The 16635-nt window shown below is 46.2% G+C and overlaps 1 protein-coding gene across 4 annotated transcripts in view; it reads left to right on the top strand.

The window, feature by feature from the left end:
- The window catches only part of LOC149332742 (methionine synthase-like), a 47026-nt gene extending 31126 nt beyond the window's left edge, over positions 1-15900 (top strand). For all 4 annotated transcript variants that reach the window (XM_089558322.1, XM_089558323.1, XM_089558324.1 and 1 more), the window contains 12 exons: positions 12-79; positions 356-476; positions 977-1058; positions 2196-2294; positions 3735-3810; positions 5175-5330; positions 7451-7644; positions 10154-10284; positions 11814-11880; positions 12022-12123; positions 13710-13913; positions 14840-15900. In XM_089558322.1, coding sequence (XP_089414448.1) covers positions 12-79; positions 356-476; positions 977-1058; positions 2196-2294; positions 3735-3810; positions 5175-5330; positions 7451-7644; positions 10154-10284; positions 11814-11880; positions 12022-12123; positions 13710-13913; positions 14840-14920 — 1381 coding nt within the window. In that variant the 3' untranslated portion in view covers positions 14921-15900. The remainder of the gene's footprint in view (positions 1-11; positions 80-355; positions 477-976; positions 1059-2195; positions 2295-3734; positions 3811-5174; positions 5331-7450; positions 7645-10153; positions 10285-11813; positions 11881-12021; positions 12124-13709; positions 13914-14839) is intronic.
- Positions 15901-16635: the final 735 nt, after the last annotated feature.

Below are 16635 nucleotides of genomic sequence, written 5' to 3'. Positions count from 1 at the left end.
TCAAAATCCAGGGTCATCGATCTAGGTGTTATGACTCCATGCGAGAAAATACTGCGCGCCGTTAGAGATGAGAACGCCGGTGAGTTCTTTAACCATTGCTACTGAAATTACGCGTACCTTAAAAACTTCCGGAGTGCTGGAGAACAAAACTGCTCTTCATAACAATGGTGCATCGGTGGTCCTTTTCTTTCGGACTGAACAAAGCAGTCCCTGTATGGTGACATTTTCTATAAACAATATTTGCCTCAAGCACGTCACTCATCAAACAGGTTTTAAAAGCAAACATTTGCCTATTGTAATAACGATGCGTCTGTTTCTTATCCCTCTTTTGCTTTTGCTCTTGGCATCTGCGAAGATATTCTCGGCCTCTCCGGGCTCATAACTCCGTCGCTGAACGAGATGATTCACGTCGCATCGGAAATGGAGCGCCAGAAGTTCACGATTCCGCTGCTTATCGGAGGAGCCACGACATCGAAGTAAGCACCTAGAAGTTTGCTTTATAACATGTTCCACTCTTTAATGCCCTCTCGCCCTGAGGAAGCTCAGATAATTGTAAGTATAATAGATAGGTGGATAAAAAAAAAGACAGAAATAGATAAGGAAGGGAAGAGGGAAATAGAGATAGGTATAAATGAAGAGAGGTAGAGAGATAAAGAAAGAAATGGAGAGACAAATATAGAGACCAGGAAAGAAAGAAAGAAAGAAAGAAAGAAAGAAAGAAATAAAGAAAGAAAGAAATAAAGAAAGAAAGAAAGAAAGAAAGAAAGAAAGAAAGAAAGAAAGAAAGAAAGAAAGAAAGAAAGAAAGAAAGACAGGAAGTAGTACAGAAAGATTTAAAAAAAGCAAGCAATAAAGAAGAAAAATAGCAATAAATAAATAAATAAATAAATAAATAAAAATCAGTGCACCTGGCGTGCAGTATGCATGTCTTCTTAAGTCGAATGCCTTACGAGTTTGCGTCATGTGACTGCTGCAGGCGCCACACTGCTGTGAAGATCGCACCTTGCTATCGGTGCCCCGTGATCTACGTTCCCGATGCTTCGAAAAGTGTTGTCGTGGTAAGTGAGGGCGTTTTTGCCGGGACTGGGACAGTCTAGGGCACCGTACGATCAACTAGAAATCGTGAAAACGAAGAGAAAATGACGCTAGGTGTTTGTGGCCACATCTGAAGCTTCACCTGAAATCACCTGAACAGTGAAATATTTATTTGTTGGTGGAAAGAGCTAGTAGGGTGAGCAAAAGGACAACTTTATCATGGAAAGATGTTAACTTTGTTTACTCTATTTTCTGTTGCATAATGCAAAGCTGGCAAATAATACAAACTAGTGTATAGGAAGCTGCTCATGACCACGCCGAAAAGAGTCGAAATTTTAATACGACCCTTTTGCAGGTGTATTCCGTTACTATTCCTTTCGGCCTAGGTCATTGGTTTCAGCGCCATCGCTGGAAGCTGCCAACTAGGCACACTGTTCGATAAGAATAAGGTGGAATCAAGGGGGGGGGGGGGGGGGGATAACCATGCTATAGCCGCTCGATTTTAAGAAAATGGCCACAAAGATAATTCACATTCTGAGGGATTTAATTCTGCCATTTATTCAGCTGTTCCAATTTTGATTTAACAAGCCCAGGGAGCTCGAAAGTTGTCAGTATCTGGATATGAGCCTCAGCTGAATTACAACAGATTGGGTTAGTCTATGAAGAAAGGAGAGACGCAGTAACTGTTTGTATAACTGCATTAACAGCTCATTTTGTAATTAGTGTGACATGTCTAGGTATCCTATATCTTTAGTGCTAGTCTCGCAGCCGCCGGAACATTAAAGCGTCTTTTATGACTAAAAGTTTAGTTAGTTTTAGTTTATGGGGTTTAACGTCCCAAAGCGACTGAGGCTATGAGAGACGCCGTAGTGAAGGGCTCCGGAAATTTCGACCACCTGGGGTTCTTTAACGTGCACTGACATCGCACAGTACACGGGCCTCTAGAATTTCTCCTCCAAAGAAATTCCAGCCGCCGCGGCCGGGATCGAACCCGCGTCTATGACTAAAAGGGATGCGAAGAATGCAGGAACTCCTAATATTTCTTTCAGTCACTGAAAAAAAACTTCATTGCTTATGCGAGACTTACGCAAACATTATCATTTATGGCATGTCAATTGAGTCTTCTTTTTTTTTTCCATCTCTTACATTTTGGTCTTCAGTGTACATCGCTCCTTGATGCTGAGAAGAGGAGAACGTTGGTGGACGACATAAAGGAAGAGTACGAGGAGATGAGGGAAGACTACATAGACTCGCAAAGGGTGAACTGCACTTTTTGCACAGCAATTCGAAAGAGTCTTTTCTTAAGGCCGACCCACATGGAGCGAACAGACGCTGCGAATTTCATGCGGCGCGGCGGGACGCCGACGCGCGTTCGCCGTGCTGCACCACATACGGCGAAAAACAGGCGACCGCCGCCAGACAGCAGCCGTCTTGATACTGTAAACAAACCGACTCTCCTCGTAAGCCTAGAAGTGGGAGAACTCTCTCTAAATAAAAAAATAAACCAAATTTATCGCTTATACGTTTTCTTGTAGGCAAGCTGAGACGAAGCGAAAGACCGGTGCTCCATTTACGGCTAGTAAACGCACTGAAAAAGGCAGCAACAACGAGAATTCAGTCCGAAGCGAGCGGTCCGGCTTCGAAGGGCGCCGCCATGTTTGTCGCCGCGCGGCGGAAATCGGGCGGAAGCTAGATGCGGGAGCAGAGCGCCCTCATTGGTCCGCGCTGAGCTCGCATTCGCCGCTTCCGGTGAGCGGCTGACCGCCGGGCGAACGTATCTAGCACTGCTTGGTCGGCGGCGAACGGCCGCCGGCGGCCAAGCGGCCGCCGACGGGCGGCCGTTCGCAGGTTTTTCGCGAGAAAATCGCTCCATGTGGGTCGGGCTTTAGTCTTTATAGTGATATAATGCGTGTTCTGCGTGTGTCTATTTTGGTTTAAGAAAAAAATCTCCTGCTCGAACTACTGTTCTATTTGGGCCCAAACACCGAGAACAAGGTAGCTCATGATGGTCTACATTTTTTATAAGTAGTTCAACATCGTAATTTGCCTGGATTTTTCGGCATTGGCGAAAAACGGCAGTCGAATGCGGCAGAATTTTCGGCGAGGCGAGCGGAGCAGCCGGTTTGGCAGGCTGCGCCATCTGGCGTACTGAGAGGCCCACTCCCGCTCAAGCATTGACTGCCTCACATTTTGCCGTACGGTGCAGACAGTGAGATAGGCTTAATGACTCTAGATAGGCTGCTTCGCTCGCCTCGACAAAAAATCTGACGCAGTCGATTACAGTTTTTCGCAGATTCCGGTAAAACCACGCAGGTTCTGATGTTGAATTGCTTATTAAAAAACGCAGACCATCATAAGCTACCTTGTGGTCGCATCCATATAGTTGCGCTTGGGTGGATTACAAATCTACTCACTTTTGGGGATTTCCCTAAAACATTTGGCCAGAAAATAATGTGTTCGGATTCAACGAACGTAGTTGTTTCTAGTCAATGAAACAAAAACGCATATTTTAGGACCTACGCCGTTATGTGAGCGTTTCTATGCGCAGCATTCCCACACAGACATCCAAATCACTCGTTGTTAATTACTATGCACATTCACTTCATTTTACTATTAAACAAAGACTTTATTCCTAATTACTTCCTTCCCCCTTCTTTTTGCAGACAAATTGTCACTGACTTATTTTTTCCTTTCGCAAGGACAAGAAATACGTCTCGCTGGAGCACGCCAGACGAGAAAGGCTTCAGCTGGGCTGGAATTCTCAATTTACTCCCGGTATGAATTGGTTCATTTCATGCTCAAACAGCCTGCATCATGTAATATTGACAGGTAATACTTTAGGTTATTCCTTTGCATCGACACGCTGGCAAATGTTGCTTAATTAAACTGAGTATATACCGCCTCTTAACGTGCATCTTCAACAATAAAATGCAAAAAAGTTTCATATGTATCTAGTTAATCGTTTACGAGCATCTATGTGTCTTTTGATGCCGCTTTATTTGTTTCTATACATGTCTTGAATGTAGTAGCTAAGCATGTTGATTGGTACATGGTGAATGGTAGCGCGAGAAGAACAAGACCCAAAGAAAGATGGTTTGGTTTATTGGGGTTTAACGTCCCAAAGCGACTCGGGCTATGAGACAGGCCATAGTGAAGGGCTCCGGAAATTTCGACCACCTGGGGTTCTTTAACAAGCACTGACATCGCACAGTACACGGGCCTCTAGAATTTCACCTCCATCGAAATTCGGCCGCCGCGGCCGGGATCGACCCCGTGTCTTCCCAAAGAAAGAGGCAAGACAACTCGCCCAACTTTGCACCTTACTATTGATTGGTATATATCTTGAGAAATTTGCATTACAATTCTGCGCTCTATCGCCTTCTTGTCTCGCACAAAACAACAGCAAATATTTTCTATGAGCTGAAATCCTTAAAGGTGCACTGAAGAGGAATCTGAACTTGTCTTTTTGCCGCGGGAACTCGATCTACACGTTCCGAGCTTTCTTAGAAACCTCGATTTATTGCCCTGTGTGGTCGATTTTCCTAATTAAATCGAATTAACGTCCGGCTCCCGCCTTTTTTTTTTAATTCTGCCTCGTACGATGGGCGGAGTCGACCAACGCGTGGAGTGCCTTTCACCCAGTCCCGTGGCGGCTTGCCGCTCTGCCATCGGCGGAGTAATACGTAGTAGTCCGTAGTAGGAAATAGTCCGCGCCGATTTTTATTTCTGCGGGCTTATTTTGCGGCTATATTATCTGCGAATGAAACTATTTATTCATGGAAACCTAAAAGAGAAAATAAAGCGAAAGCAAAGCCTCCACGGAGCTGGCTGAAAGGCACTTCACAGGTTGGTCGACTCCGCCCATCGTACGAGGCAGAATTCAAAAAAAAAAAAAGGCGGGAGCCGGACGTTAATTCGATTTAGTTAGGGAAATCGGCCGCACAGGGCAATAAGTCGCAGTTTCTAAGAATGCTAGGAACGTGTAGATCGAGTTCCCGCGGCAAAAAGACAAGTTCAGAATCCTCTTCAGTGCACCTTTGACGGTAGCATTTCGCCCAAATGAACGCTGTACCAGCAACGCACTGCATGGCTTTAGAGCGCCACCTCACAGCCGTTATTTTTCATACATGAATGTTCAGTGCAGCCGCAGTTCTTGGGCACGAAGACCTTCGACGACGTCAGCATTCAGGAACTGGTACCGTACATCGACTGGAAGCCCTTCTTCGATGTCTGGCAGCTCAAGGGAAAGTACCCGAACCAGCGATACCCGAAAATCTTCGAGGACCCTGACGTAGGTGAGTGCTTGCATTTTATACTACCGTCATACTGACAGTCTGCTGAGTTCACGAGTATCGAGCTCAATGGGGTTCGACCATCGCCACAGGCCGAATGGCAGTGACCACTGAAGTCAGCGGACATCGAATCAATGCAGGTTAGCGATCGACCACCACTGGAACCTCAAGACGTCTCGGAGCAACCTTGTGCTTAGCATGCGTCGGAAAAGAACTAGAAAAAAAAAAGAAAGGTGATTTAGAGTGGTTAGGCCAAGTGCGAATTAGGTTCGTCAGCATTTCAGTTTTCACTTCGGTTTCGGTTCGAAGCGCGGATTTAAAGGACAAGCAGGCTTCAGATAAAGATTGGCGAAAGCGGACTACTGCTCCGTCTTGGGTGTGACGCCATTGCGTTGATGGGCATTGAGGATATTTACCGAATTGGACATTCTCTACTTTACATTCACAGACCGCTGGGAGTCCTTATACCGCTCCTAGCGCAGTGGTGCAGCGGTTAAGCGATGCGACACTGCCCTGCGATGGCAGGTGCTACCACCGGTGGGGCTTGTGAGACTCAGATTGCCTTTCCCGAGCAACCTGTCGTGACCAATCATTAAATGAACGGTCACGGTGCGCAGTTTGCTCACTGTCCAGTGGGCAGGTTGTGATGACGCCACAAAGTCATGTGACCTAGATGAAGGAGCTAGACACCGCAGCGGACACGGGACAGAGAAAGAAGACGACACAGGGCGGTACTTGCAACTAAAATTTTATTTGAAACTTCATGGCTTTATAAAGACAGAGGCACGTGTGATCTTGCAATCGGGTAAAAAAGGATGAATGAAAAGCAACAGATAACAACACCTAACTGACAACAATGCACAGGAAAGATATGCGAGTCACAATGTACAGAAATCAGACTTTAAAACGTTATGCAATGCTCATCATGCGAGTCACAATCTACATTACCAGAAGTGTTAAAAACCGTCGACCGCATGTGGACGGTGGACCGCATGTGGACCTAGATGGTCCACATGGCACCTAGAGCGGCCATTTAGGAAGAGGCTTCGGACAAACAAACATCGGCGAAATCTGAGGTCGGAGGTTATAGTGTTAGAACACTAAAGCATGAAACAAATGAATCAATTGATCTGCCTAATATTGCAGTTCTTAGGCATTTTTGATTCGTTTGCATATGTATTTGCGCGGTGCCAGCGATCGATGAAATGAGCCCAGCGTCATCGTCGCTGCTAATGTCCGCGCCCAACAATCTATTCCTCAGTCTCTCCTACTGAAGCCCCCCTCCTCTCCTTCCCCTCACGCACCCCCCCCCCCCCCCTCCTTTTACTGGTTCCTGCACATGGGGACCCAAGCACGACCAATAAAAATAATCTTGAAGCGACAGTGTTAACGGTCGTGTCTAACGGAAACCTGGCGTCGTAGTGACTGAAAAATCTGGATTGGTCGAGAAGGTAGTAATGTATAGGAAAGCAGTTTCACTGAAAAGAATAAAGCGGTCACGTGGAATCGAACAGCTGCCCTGTGAGTAGGAAGCAGGGTACACAACCTCTATATCACTGAGGAACATTCGCTCAATGGGAGGAATGGAGGCCTTGCGCGATCACCTCACCGTTACAGTAGGCGAGTTACATTCCAGGAAGGCTTAGTGAATTAGGACCACTGATCAGCGTCGCCAATTCATAGGGAAAACAATGTGTAATAAACCAGCATGTGATGGAAACAAGCGTGTCGATCTCTGTGTGAGTTTTAGACGGTGTTGTTATAGCGGGAACAATTGTGTACTAACGTAAATAACGCAGAACCATGTCTCAAATACTGTGGTCGGTTGAGACGTAGTGCACAGCATATCAGTCAGATTTTGGTTGAGGCGGTTAGTAAGATTATTTGTCTCAAAATAGATTGTCGCCAGGCCCATGTACAATTTATAATGCACATTAGTCTTTTGCGAGATTTTATATAATTATTCCGTTATCCTACGTTATGTTATTATTTCGTTCTCTTGTTACATCGTATGACAGAGCACTAGTCTTGATCGTCTACACGGCTGCCTACCTAACTAGTCGAAACCGCCTATGAGGTGCATTAAACTCCTTCCCTTACAGAATTTATCTTTCACTTTTCAGGCGACGAAGCTAAAAGATTGTTTGAGGAAGCAGACCGCATGCTCACCGACATTGTCAGTGGAAAACTGCTCCAAGCACGCGGCATTGTGGGATTCTACCCGGCCTGCAGTGTTGGTGACGACATTCTTCTTTTCACCGATGATGCGATTCCAAGAAGAGAAAGCGTCGGCACTCTGTTCGGGCTCCGACAGCAGGTGGGGAGCTGTCTGTAGACTGAGACGACATTTCGCAATGGTTCTTTGAGTTTAATTATGTTGTTCCCATTTCATCTGCCTCGTGGACTGGCCCACTCCAGTGGTAACACAGGCTTATCTGGTCGTCATTTGTTGGAGATTCTGCTGAATGCAATTTTATCGAACTACGAAGGGTGAAACGACTTAGAGAGGGATAAAACTGAAGTATACTGTTGACTGTTCAAAGGAGGATAAATAACAAATGTGCCCTGATACTGTTCACCTATGAGGCCAAAGCGGAGGTTTCTTTCGACATTAATTACCTACACCACCACGCTCCCGCAGGCCACTCTATTACATTTCAGTGGATTCCAGCTCACTGTCGAATCACAGCCAACGAAAAATCCGATGAAGCAGCCCGCAGAGGACGATTTTCTTCAGGAGGTCTGAGGTGTCCCAACTACCTAAAAAAAGGACTTAAGAAGAAAAAAACCGGTTCTAGAGCTTGCCGACACATCATCACCAATTTTTGCACTTCATCGACCCACACCTCAGCTCAAGACTGTCGTCCAGGCTTCCTCGCCACCTGTGACCTATTTATCATCGGTTTCGTCTGAACGCACAGTTTACAAACGCCTTACAGTTCCGTTTAGGTCAAACCAACAGTTTTTGTTGCGATATTTGATCGAATGTGTGGCTGTCCTGTTACTCTTGATTCACATGTCCAGGATTCGGACCATGGGGACTTCATGTTTCTCCCGTTCGAGCGTAATCTGCATCTTTTGTAATCTTTATATCGTTGTCCCTTGACTCTCAGGAGCTCCGACCTCTCGGGAGAGCGTACCAGTCCTCAGTTTTTGGCCTATTGCTCAACGCATGTGGCAGCGGATTGCAGAGCCTTCTCCTTGTCTGCCTGCCAGCTTTTAGTTTCCCAGATAGTGATAACATTTACGTATAGGGAGTGCCCTAGGTCGAGGATTTCCTCTATATCTTTGGCAAGTCCAACTGAGCGCAATAAGAAGTGGAGAGATGATGAACGCTGGTAGCGTACCGATGTTGGGCATTTTCAAGACATCCTATCTAAGTTCTTCCATTCCTGTCGTAGTCGTTCTGTTCGAGAAGAAGGCCTTTACGTAATCAAAAATGCGCTCGCCTCAATTTAACTCGTTTAAATGCATTATCGCCCCGTGGGGGACGTTATCGAAAGCGCCTTTTAAGTTTAGGGCTGGGATGCAGCGTTTGTCTCCGCAGCGAATATTTGAAAATGCCTCTTTCCTTAGGAACAGGAATACGGCCTTAGTGAAGAGGCCTGCTCTAAATCCAGACATGGTGTGCGGAATTAAGCTTTCTGTGACTATGTCTTCCGTGATTGTGTTTAAAATTACCTTTTCGGAAAGCTTGCCCACGCAGGAAGTTAGCGAAAACGGCCATAAGGCATCGACCGCCGGCTTCATCCCCAGCTTGGATATTATGATTATTTCAGCGTGTTTACACTCTAGGGTCAGACAGCCGATGTCCGAGAGTTCCGTGTTAATGTATTCGTCGAGGCCGCAACCTGCTTGGCTCTTAGATTCCTGATTATTGCGCTATTAATTGATTTATGGTTAATGAAGGTTTAACGTCCCAAAGCGAATCGGGCTATGAGGGACGCCGTAGTGAAGGGCTCCCAAAATTTCGACCACCCGGGGTTCTTTAACGTGCACTGACATCGCACAGTACACGGCCTCTAGAATTTCGCCTCCATAGAAATTCGACCGCCGTGGCCGGGATCGAACCTGCGTCTTTCGGGTCATCAGCTGAGCGCCATAACCACTGAGCCACCATGGTGGCCATTATTAATTTTATCCGCCATTTCAGAAAGACCAAAACTTCTCGAGCAGTGGGCACAGGGGTTCTCTGTATCTTTCAAAACCTGTCGCATGGTTAACATTGGCGAAGACGGTACCTGCATGATCGTCATGCCTCGCAATAAAAGGGGCCTAATCTAAGGCACCCAAATCACAAAATGCTATACATGATGGCAAAACTGCGCGGAAACATAATGTGTTTGCATTAAAATATAAATTTAAAATGATTTTCTCTTTATGAAACTTCTGAAATTTTGTTTTAAATTTTATTCTGTGCTTGCCAAGTAGCTTTTTTGGTGTGCTGTCCGCATCTCTTAGTGCTATTTTGTCATTGCGTACATTCTTCGCTACCTCGCCCAATTACTACTCTACTCTCTTTAAAAGGCTTCAAGACGGCAAAACCTGCATTCTTGTCATCTGAGCTGTTATAAAAACTATTGGCGATCCTGAGGTCTCAGTAATTTACAGTGTCACAAGGATGCCACTAAGAGGGAGAGCAATTGGCTGGACAGCATGCCATTTTTAACACGCGTTCATAGTTCCTGGAAACTAGGTCCCGTGCAGTCATTCTGTAGCTTTTACCGTGTCTTGAATTTACCATGTATACGCTACGCATTGTGCACGTCAGTATCCTCTGCGATTTCTAATGATATCATTTTGCTGCCGAACCTACCCATAAACAGGCGGCGAAGAGCAAGCCGGCACCTTTCCACTGCCTGTCTGATTTTGTGGCGCCCCTGGAAAGCGGCGTTCGGGACTACGTGGGACTCTTCGCGGTTTCTGCCGGATTCGGATGCGAGGAAGCCTGTGAGAAGTACGCGGCTACTCAGTTTCTTCCTCAACCGGTAATATCAATTCGCGGCTGGCTAGAATGTTATCTACTGCTGGGCGGGCACTTGCCCACGAATGAACTGTAATCACCTGCCACTCCCAAGCTAGGCGACTGAAAAGAGAATGATTGTAAAGCAACGAAAAATGGAAAAAAAAAATTAACAGAGAAGGGTTACAACATTCGATTCAGTGCGACGGTCTTTTTTTTTTTTTTTCAAAGAATGTTTCACAGGCATGAATGAGTGAACTGATGCACACACGATGACTGTTTGAATTAGCTGCCTTTTTTAGCGGACACGCAAGGGACTATTTTGCTCAGGTCAGAACCACTTGATTATTGCTGCATGGAAGCGCAGGCAGGGATGAGAGGTCATTGCCGCGGGACGGAGTGTTCGCCCTAGGCACACACTGGGCACATGCAAAAAATTCTTAGCATAGAAGAGGCTGGTCACTTTGAGATGCAAGCATGATTATGCATGATAATCACATGGACTACAGTGCATGGCTAAGAGAATGGGAACGTAAGTGGTTACACTCTAAAACATAAATTAGCCTACATGGGAGTCAAATAGGTGTAAGCTGTCCTATAGCGCCCTCTCTCCTAGGGAAAGGGTATTCTGCCCAAGCTCTGGGGTAGATTTACACCACTAAACATGCGGAAAACTTACACTTGGAAACGGAAACAAATCCGCCTGGAAAACATGCGAAGTTGAAGCAGATACGAAGATTGTAATCGATGTTTCAATGTCCCCTATTTGCTAGCATCTAGACATCCTGTGCAGCGTTTGAAAGCCTCCTCCCATTGCTAATTGCATTAGGGAAAAACTAGCGCCACGCCATGTACACCACAAGAAAAGAACGAGGACGAGACACAAGCCTTAACTCACCACTGAAATTTTATGGTAGCCAGGAAGCATCTTATCTAAGGTGAAGTTTCAAAGGGAAAGAAGGGTGACATGGATGAGAAGATGAGAAGGTGAACAAAGGCAACCATCTGGGAACGCAGAGACAGGCAGGCAGCCAAAAATCACAAAAATAAAAAGAACATTTACTTGATAGAAGAATCTAGAAAATCGAACTCGGAGCCAAAAAGAGACAAAGATGGAGTGCTGATACACCTGCAGCCGAAATTCTTTATGTAAAAAGCCTCCAGACTAACACGTGCAGTTTTATCTGTGCTCTTGCCAAGAATCTTCGTCTCACTTAACCGCGCCTCGCACCAACTAGCCCAAAAGGACGTGTTATTGCTAACTGCATCAAGTTACTACGCTTTGCTGCGGGAAAATGACTCCGTTGCCAAGAGCAAGCACTGCGTGTATTTAGTGGTCGAAATCTACCCCGGGACTTGGAGTGCACGCCCTGGCCCTAAAAGTGTGTGTGCTACAGGACAGCGTACTCCAATTTTACTCCCATATAGGCTGATTCGTGTTCATAGAGTGTACTGCACAACATTATTGCAGAAAAAAAAAACGACAGCTGACTAATTTGATTTTGTTTTTACTTCTTGCCCAGTTTCCGCCTGAGAAACGATGATTTCAAGGTCATAATGATCGAGGCGCTTGCTGACAGGCTCGTCGAGGTAATTTTCACGTTTCTCCTCTTGCCACGGCACTCAGCCAGAACGGAAAACATTTTCACACACTTATGTTGGTCGGCCTGTAGAGACATGCGTTGTCACAATAAGTCGTATTTAGTTGTGCGTTTTCATATTGTTATGCAGGCATTTGCCGAAATGCTGCACGAAGAAGTAAGGAAGACTTACTGGGGCTATTCACCGCACGAAGCCCTTGGAAACGCAGAGTTGCATTCGTTGAGATACAAGGTGAGACCGCTGCGCCTTTGCGTTTTGAGACGGTCCTCATATATGAATAGCAGGGTTTATCGACACTGGCCTCCCCTAATTATAGTTACCAGGTACTTTGATGACACAATCCCGTTTTAGAAGGAACGATCAAGCATACTAGCCCGACACTAGCCCGACAACACGCTCTTCTTAGAACTGATGCTTGGGTGGGTTGGTATGTCATTTCAAAAAGGAAGAGCGCGTACTTTTTATAGGAACGAAAAGGGAAATAATAATTTAGAAATAATTATTTACAGTTTTAAATCATTTAGATTAACCATTTAGAATTTCTAAATAGTTATTACAAAACAGTAATTTAGAAATAATTCTTAAAAATTATTTCTAAATTATAAGGTCCACTCAGAGCTTTCAAATTTGACTCCAATACCCACAAACACTACCTCTATAGATATGTTGCACTAGAATATGCCCATCGATATCATTTCTGGCTCCCTTTAAGGTGGTTCAAAAGTAAATGAGGATGGTTTGAAAGGAGCTCTTGGCCAGTCAGTCGTCTACGAGGAGTGGTGGAATGTGGATTGCGTTTTAAAGGGGTTCTGAGGGCTCTAATAATGTCGCGGTATGCCTTTGATTTTAAATGACCCCCCTTCACAAATATCCTCCAGCAATAATTTTTTTTATGCGCTTTGTAGAAATTGAGCTATCTGAAGCCAAAATTTGAATTTCAGCGTCTTCGCGCCTTTCCCTCTCCACTCCTCACTTTTTGCACGCTGAAATATCGGCGCTCCCCCGCTGTCCCCACCACAGAGGACGGAGCCTCCTGACCAGCCGGAGCTACGCGGCTTACTGGCCGCGGTAGCTGCTTGACGTCTGAACTAATCTAAACAATAACTATCTCTGAACATGCATACGCAGGAGCGATGGGGCGGAATAGGGTGTGAGCATGAAAAAGTCACCGGAAAGGGCTCGCCAACTTTCGCTCGTGATTGTGGTTCCTCTGCTGCGTGTAGAAGTGTGTTATTTGCCTCAATTGTTCATGACAACGAAACGCACTGACTGAGCGAGTAGATGTGCTCTCCTCAATAGGTGTTTCAGAGCCCCTTTAAACAAGATAAATGTCTTACGACTAAATAGATGGCTGGGCTTTTGTGCAGCGCTGAATTTCAATATCCCAAGAGCGAAATATGCACCTAATGTTCGACTAAGTGCAGCCGTGTTGCGGCTGCAGAGTCATGTAGGTGTGTGGTGCATCTATCAGCCTTTCATATGGCAAGCGCCTATGGTTTCCTGGTGATAGCGGGTGGCAGTTCCGGCTTAGAACGATAATTTCAACTTGCAGGTTCGAGAACGGGCGGGTTTTTTCCCCCCGCAGGCCGTGTGGTGCGCTTAAGCTCTCTGAATGTTCGCTTAGTCTCGTTAGATGTTCACTGAAATTACTCCTAGTTATCTCGTTTGAATTTCACACCATGAGGGGAGAGCTTGGGGGGCTGGACTACATGGGCCGTGGCGCTCTGCTGGCGGTGGTGATATGGGGACGCTAGATCACAACCTGACAGTTACTAGGACGTTGACAAGGTTGAAGGCCTTTGTCGTTTGGTTCGCAGGGCATTAGACCTGCGCCGGGCTATCCCTGCCAACCCGACCACTCGGAGAAGCTGACAATGTGGCGGCTGATGAACGTTGAGGAGGCCGTCGGCATACAGCTTACCGACACCCTGGCCATGCGACCGGCGGCGTCCATTTGTGGGATCTACTTGGCGCACCCGGATGCCGTCTACTTTGCCGTGGGCCGCGTCACGCGAGAACAGGCAAGTCTTATGACTCGACTGCAGGACGTAGTCATGAAAACAAAATTGAAAAAAAAAAAACGCAGTTGGAATGAGAGCACCGATGTTGTATTGTTCGAATGAACTATAGCCTGGTGTTCACATATGGAAATAAGGCTTCGCAACCTTCTCGATCTTCTCACCTTTCGACTTTGCGCGGCCTCGTCATCTGGCTTTGCTGAAAGGAAGAAAAAAAAGAACAGCCTTTTCCTAAATCTATATTCCTAAAAGGTAGAAACATGAAGCGCTCTACTCCTCTGCTACAGGGCGAATCGCACCAAGCTAAAAGTCATAAAATGAGGCCATTCTTCTTGTCTGCACTAAGGTCGGCTGGTGAAGATGATGTCTGTGCACTATTCCTGGCAGCAAAAAGGGGGAGTTGTTCTTGAGTTTTCCTCAAGGAATCAGTTTTAATGCAATAGCGTTAAAGGACCCGTTCTCCAGAACATCCGGTGTTGGTGCTGTCGGCGTCGGCGTTGTAAGCGAAACATCACGGACATGGCTGTGGCAGGTGTTGCCCAGTGAGCAACCTAGGAAACAGGTGGGGCCACCTAGGTCACGTGACCTTGTGGCGTCATCACCGGCTACCCTCCGGATAATGAGCAAACTGCCCACCGTGGCAGACGTGGCAGTTATTTTAATGATTGGTCGCTTGGGAAGAGTAACCAGTGCTGCACAAGGCCCACTGCTGGCAGCACCTGCCATCACAGGGCAGTGGCGCATCGCTTTTAACCGCTGCACCACTGCCCCAGGAGAGGTATGAGGACTACCAGGGATCTGTGAATGTAAAGTAGAGAATGACCTTCTGCATATATGGCAATTAACTCATTACGCTATCTCGTCATACCCTCATGGTGGAGCTTAATTGAGTGTCCCCTACAATTTTTTTTTTACCTTTTCCTTTCCAGCTTGAAGACTACGCTGCAAGAAAAGGCACTACGCCGGAAGAGATCCACAAGTGGCTGGGACCAATTTTAGACACCGACTGAAAACCGGACACTGAGGACAGAACTTCTGAAATAGAGACGCTCGGCTGTATTGCTTTGTTAGCCAGATGATCCGAGGTGCGCAGGAAAGGCTTTCTTTGAATTAAATTAGGTGACATATTAACCCAAACAGAAAACACAAATATGCAATAAACGAAATACACATGACAACATCCTAACAAAGAAAACGAACAGAAGGGGTCCTGTATTTATGCAATTATATCTAACAAAGCGCATTTTCCAAATGTATCACATGGCATATCCTGGAGCACTTGCAGCATGAAAATCCTCTGGTGTTACGTGCGTCAGACCATGTTACATCTGAGAATGTTAACACCTAGATCAAGCGAGCGTGGATATATTTTGGTGCAAGTATAGTGTCGCTCGCACTTTTAATCTATCAGTGATTTTTCCAACTCGTCGTTCAGAGTATTCATAAATAGATCGGTCAATCAATCAATATATATGCTCACACGACCCACTTGAATTGTTCGCAATGCAGTGAGACCACATGATTGTGTTATATACTAAAGCCGACGATGTTCTGCGGCGGTGCAAGGCGGGTTATATGGATATAGCTGCGTGGATTTCAATTCCGCTGGTGCTGAGGCAGAAGCAGGAGGACGGGACGGCAAAGCCATCGAGTGAGGCCCCATGCAGCAATCACGACCAATGTCGCCGCAGCTTACCTCCCTTGAGCCCCAGTTCTATCAATAACAGTTCGCATTTTAAATTTGTCTACCAGACTGCCCGCCTACTTGTCACGTGACAACAGCGCGCAATCTAATACAGCAGTGTGCTGACACTGCCGCTTCATGCAAGCAGAATTCACTGGTTTTATTTAGTTCAAGCGAATGGCCTCTGGAAAGATGGGAAGGTGTGGCTCAACCAAGACTGCTTAACAGGCCGTAACTTTGAAGACTGCGCGGTAAAAGGCAGGAAAATGGGTAGGTACACATCGTTAGAAGGTAGCTGCCAGAAACGTGGCCCCTCACTTAAACTGAGGAACTCATTCTGTGCGCACGCCTATAACTCGAGAGAGTGATACTGAGTTCTAAAGCTTCGGTCGCAACTGAACATTACATTACAAATCCGTTTGGTACAAAAAACCACAGGGACACGCTGCGCAGTCCTGTCTTGCTCTGAGCATTTCTTTCAGTTACAAGAGCTGGTTTCCGTGCTGAAACCAAGGTAAGGAAAGAGATGAATGCGAATTTTCACGTAGTTCTCACAGCAGTCAGAAAGACAGCGGAGAGTGCTTCTAGAAGAAACTCTTTATTGAGCAGACGTGCGCCCACAAAGAACTGAATGACTCGGCGTCGGCGTAGCAAAAAGCGTGCCCGGCGGTCATCGAACAGAAACCCCGTCGCTCTCAGCCGTGCTCAGTTTTAAAGCTGGCAACGAACCATCAACAAAAGGCGTCAAAGCAACATTCTGGAAGCAGTTGTTCGCGGCAGCGATCAATCGACATAAATTTGATCTCGTCTCGCATCACAAACAAAACGATAAAACCGTCTTCCGGCAGGCTCTGTGCGTGAACAAACAGTACAAAAATTCGCGGCAATATAGAGATTGTAACTGACAGCCTCTAACACACTGTCAGAGCAAATAGACTGTAAATGTGAATTCCAGCTGAAGGAAAACACAACAGGGGACGGGAAGACGGCATACGACTGGGAGACTGGACTAGGAAGTTTGCTGGGGCATTGCCACCACGA

The sequence above is a fragment of the Amblyomma mixtum genome, chromosome 8 (assembly GCF_055824585.1).
Source record: "Amblyomma mixtum isolate Tamu chromosome 8, ASM5582458v1, whole genome shotgun sequence".
NCBI lineage: Eukaryota > Metazoa > Arthropoda > Arachnida > Ixodida > Ixodidae > Amblyomma > Amblyomma mixtum.
This window is presented reverse-complemented; position numbering and strand designations above follow the sequence as displayed.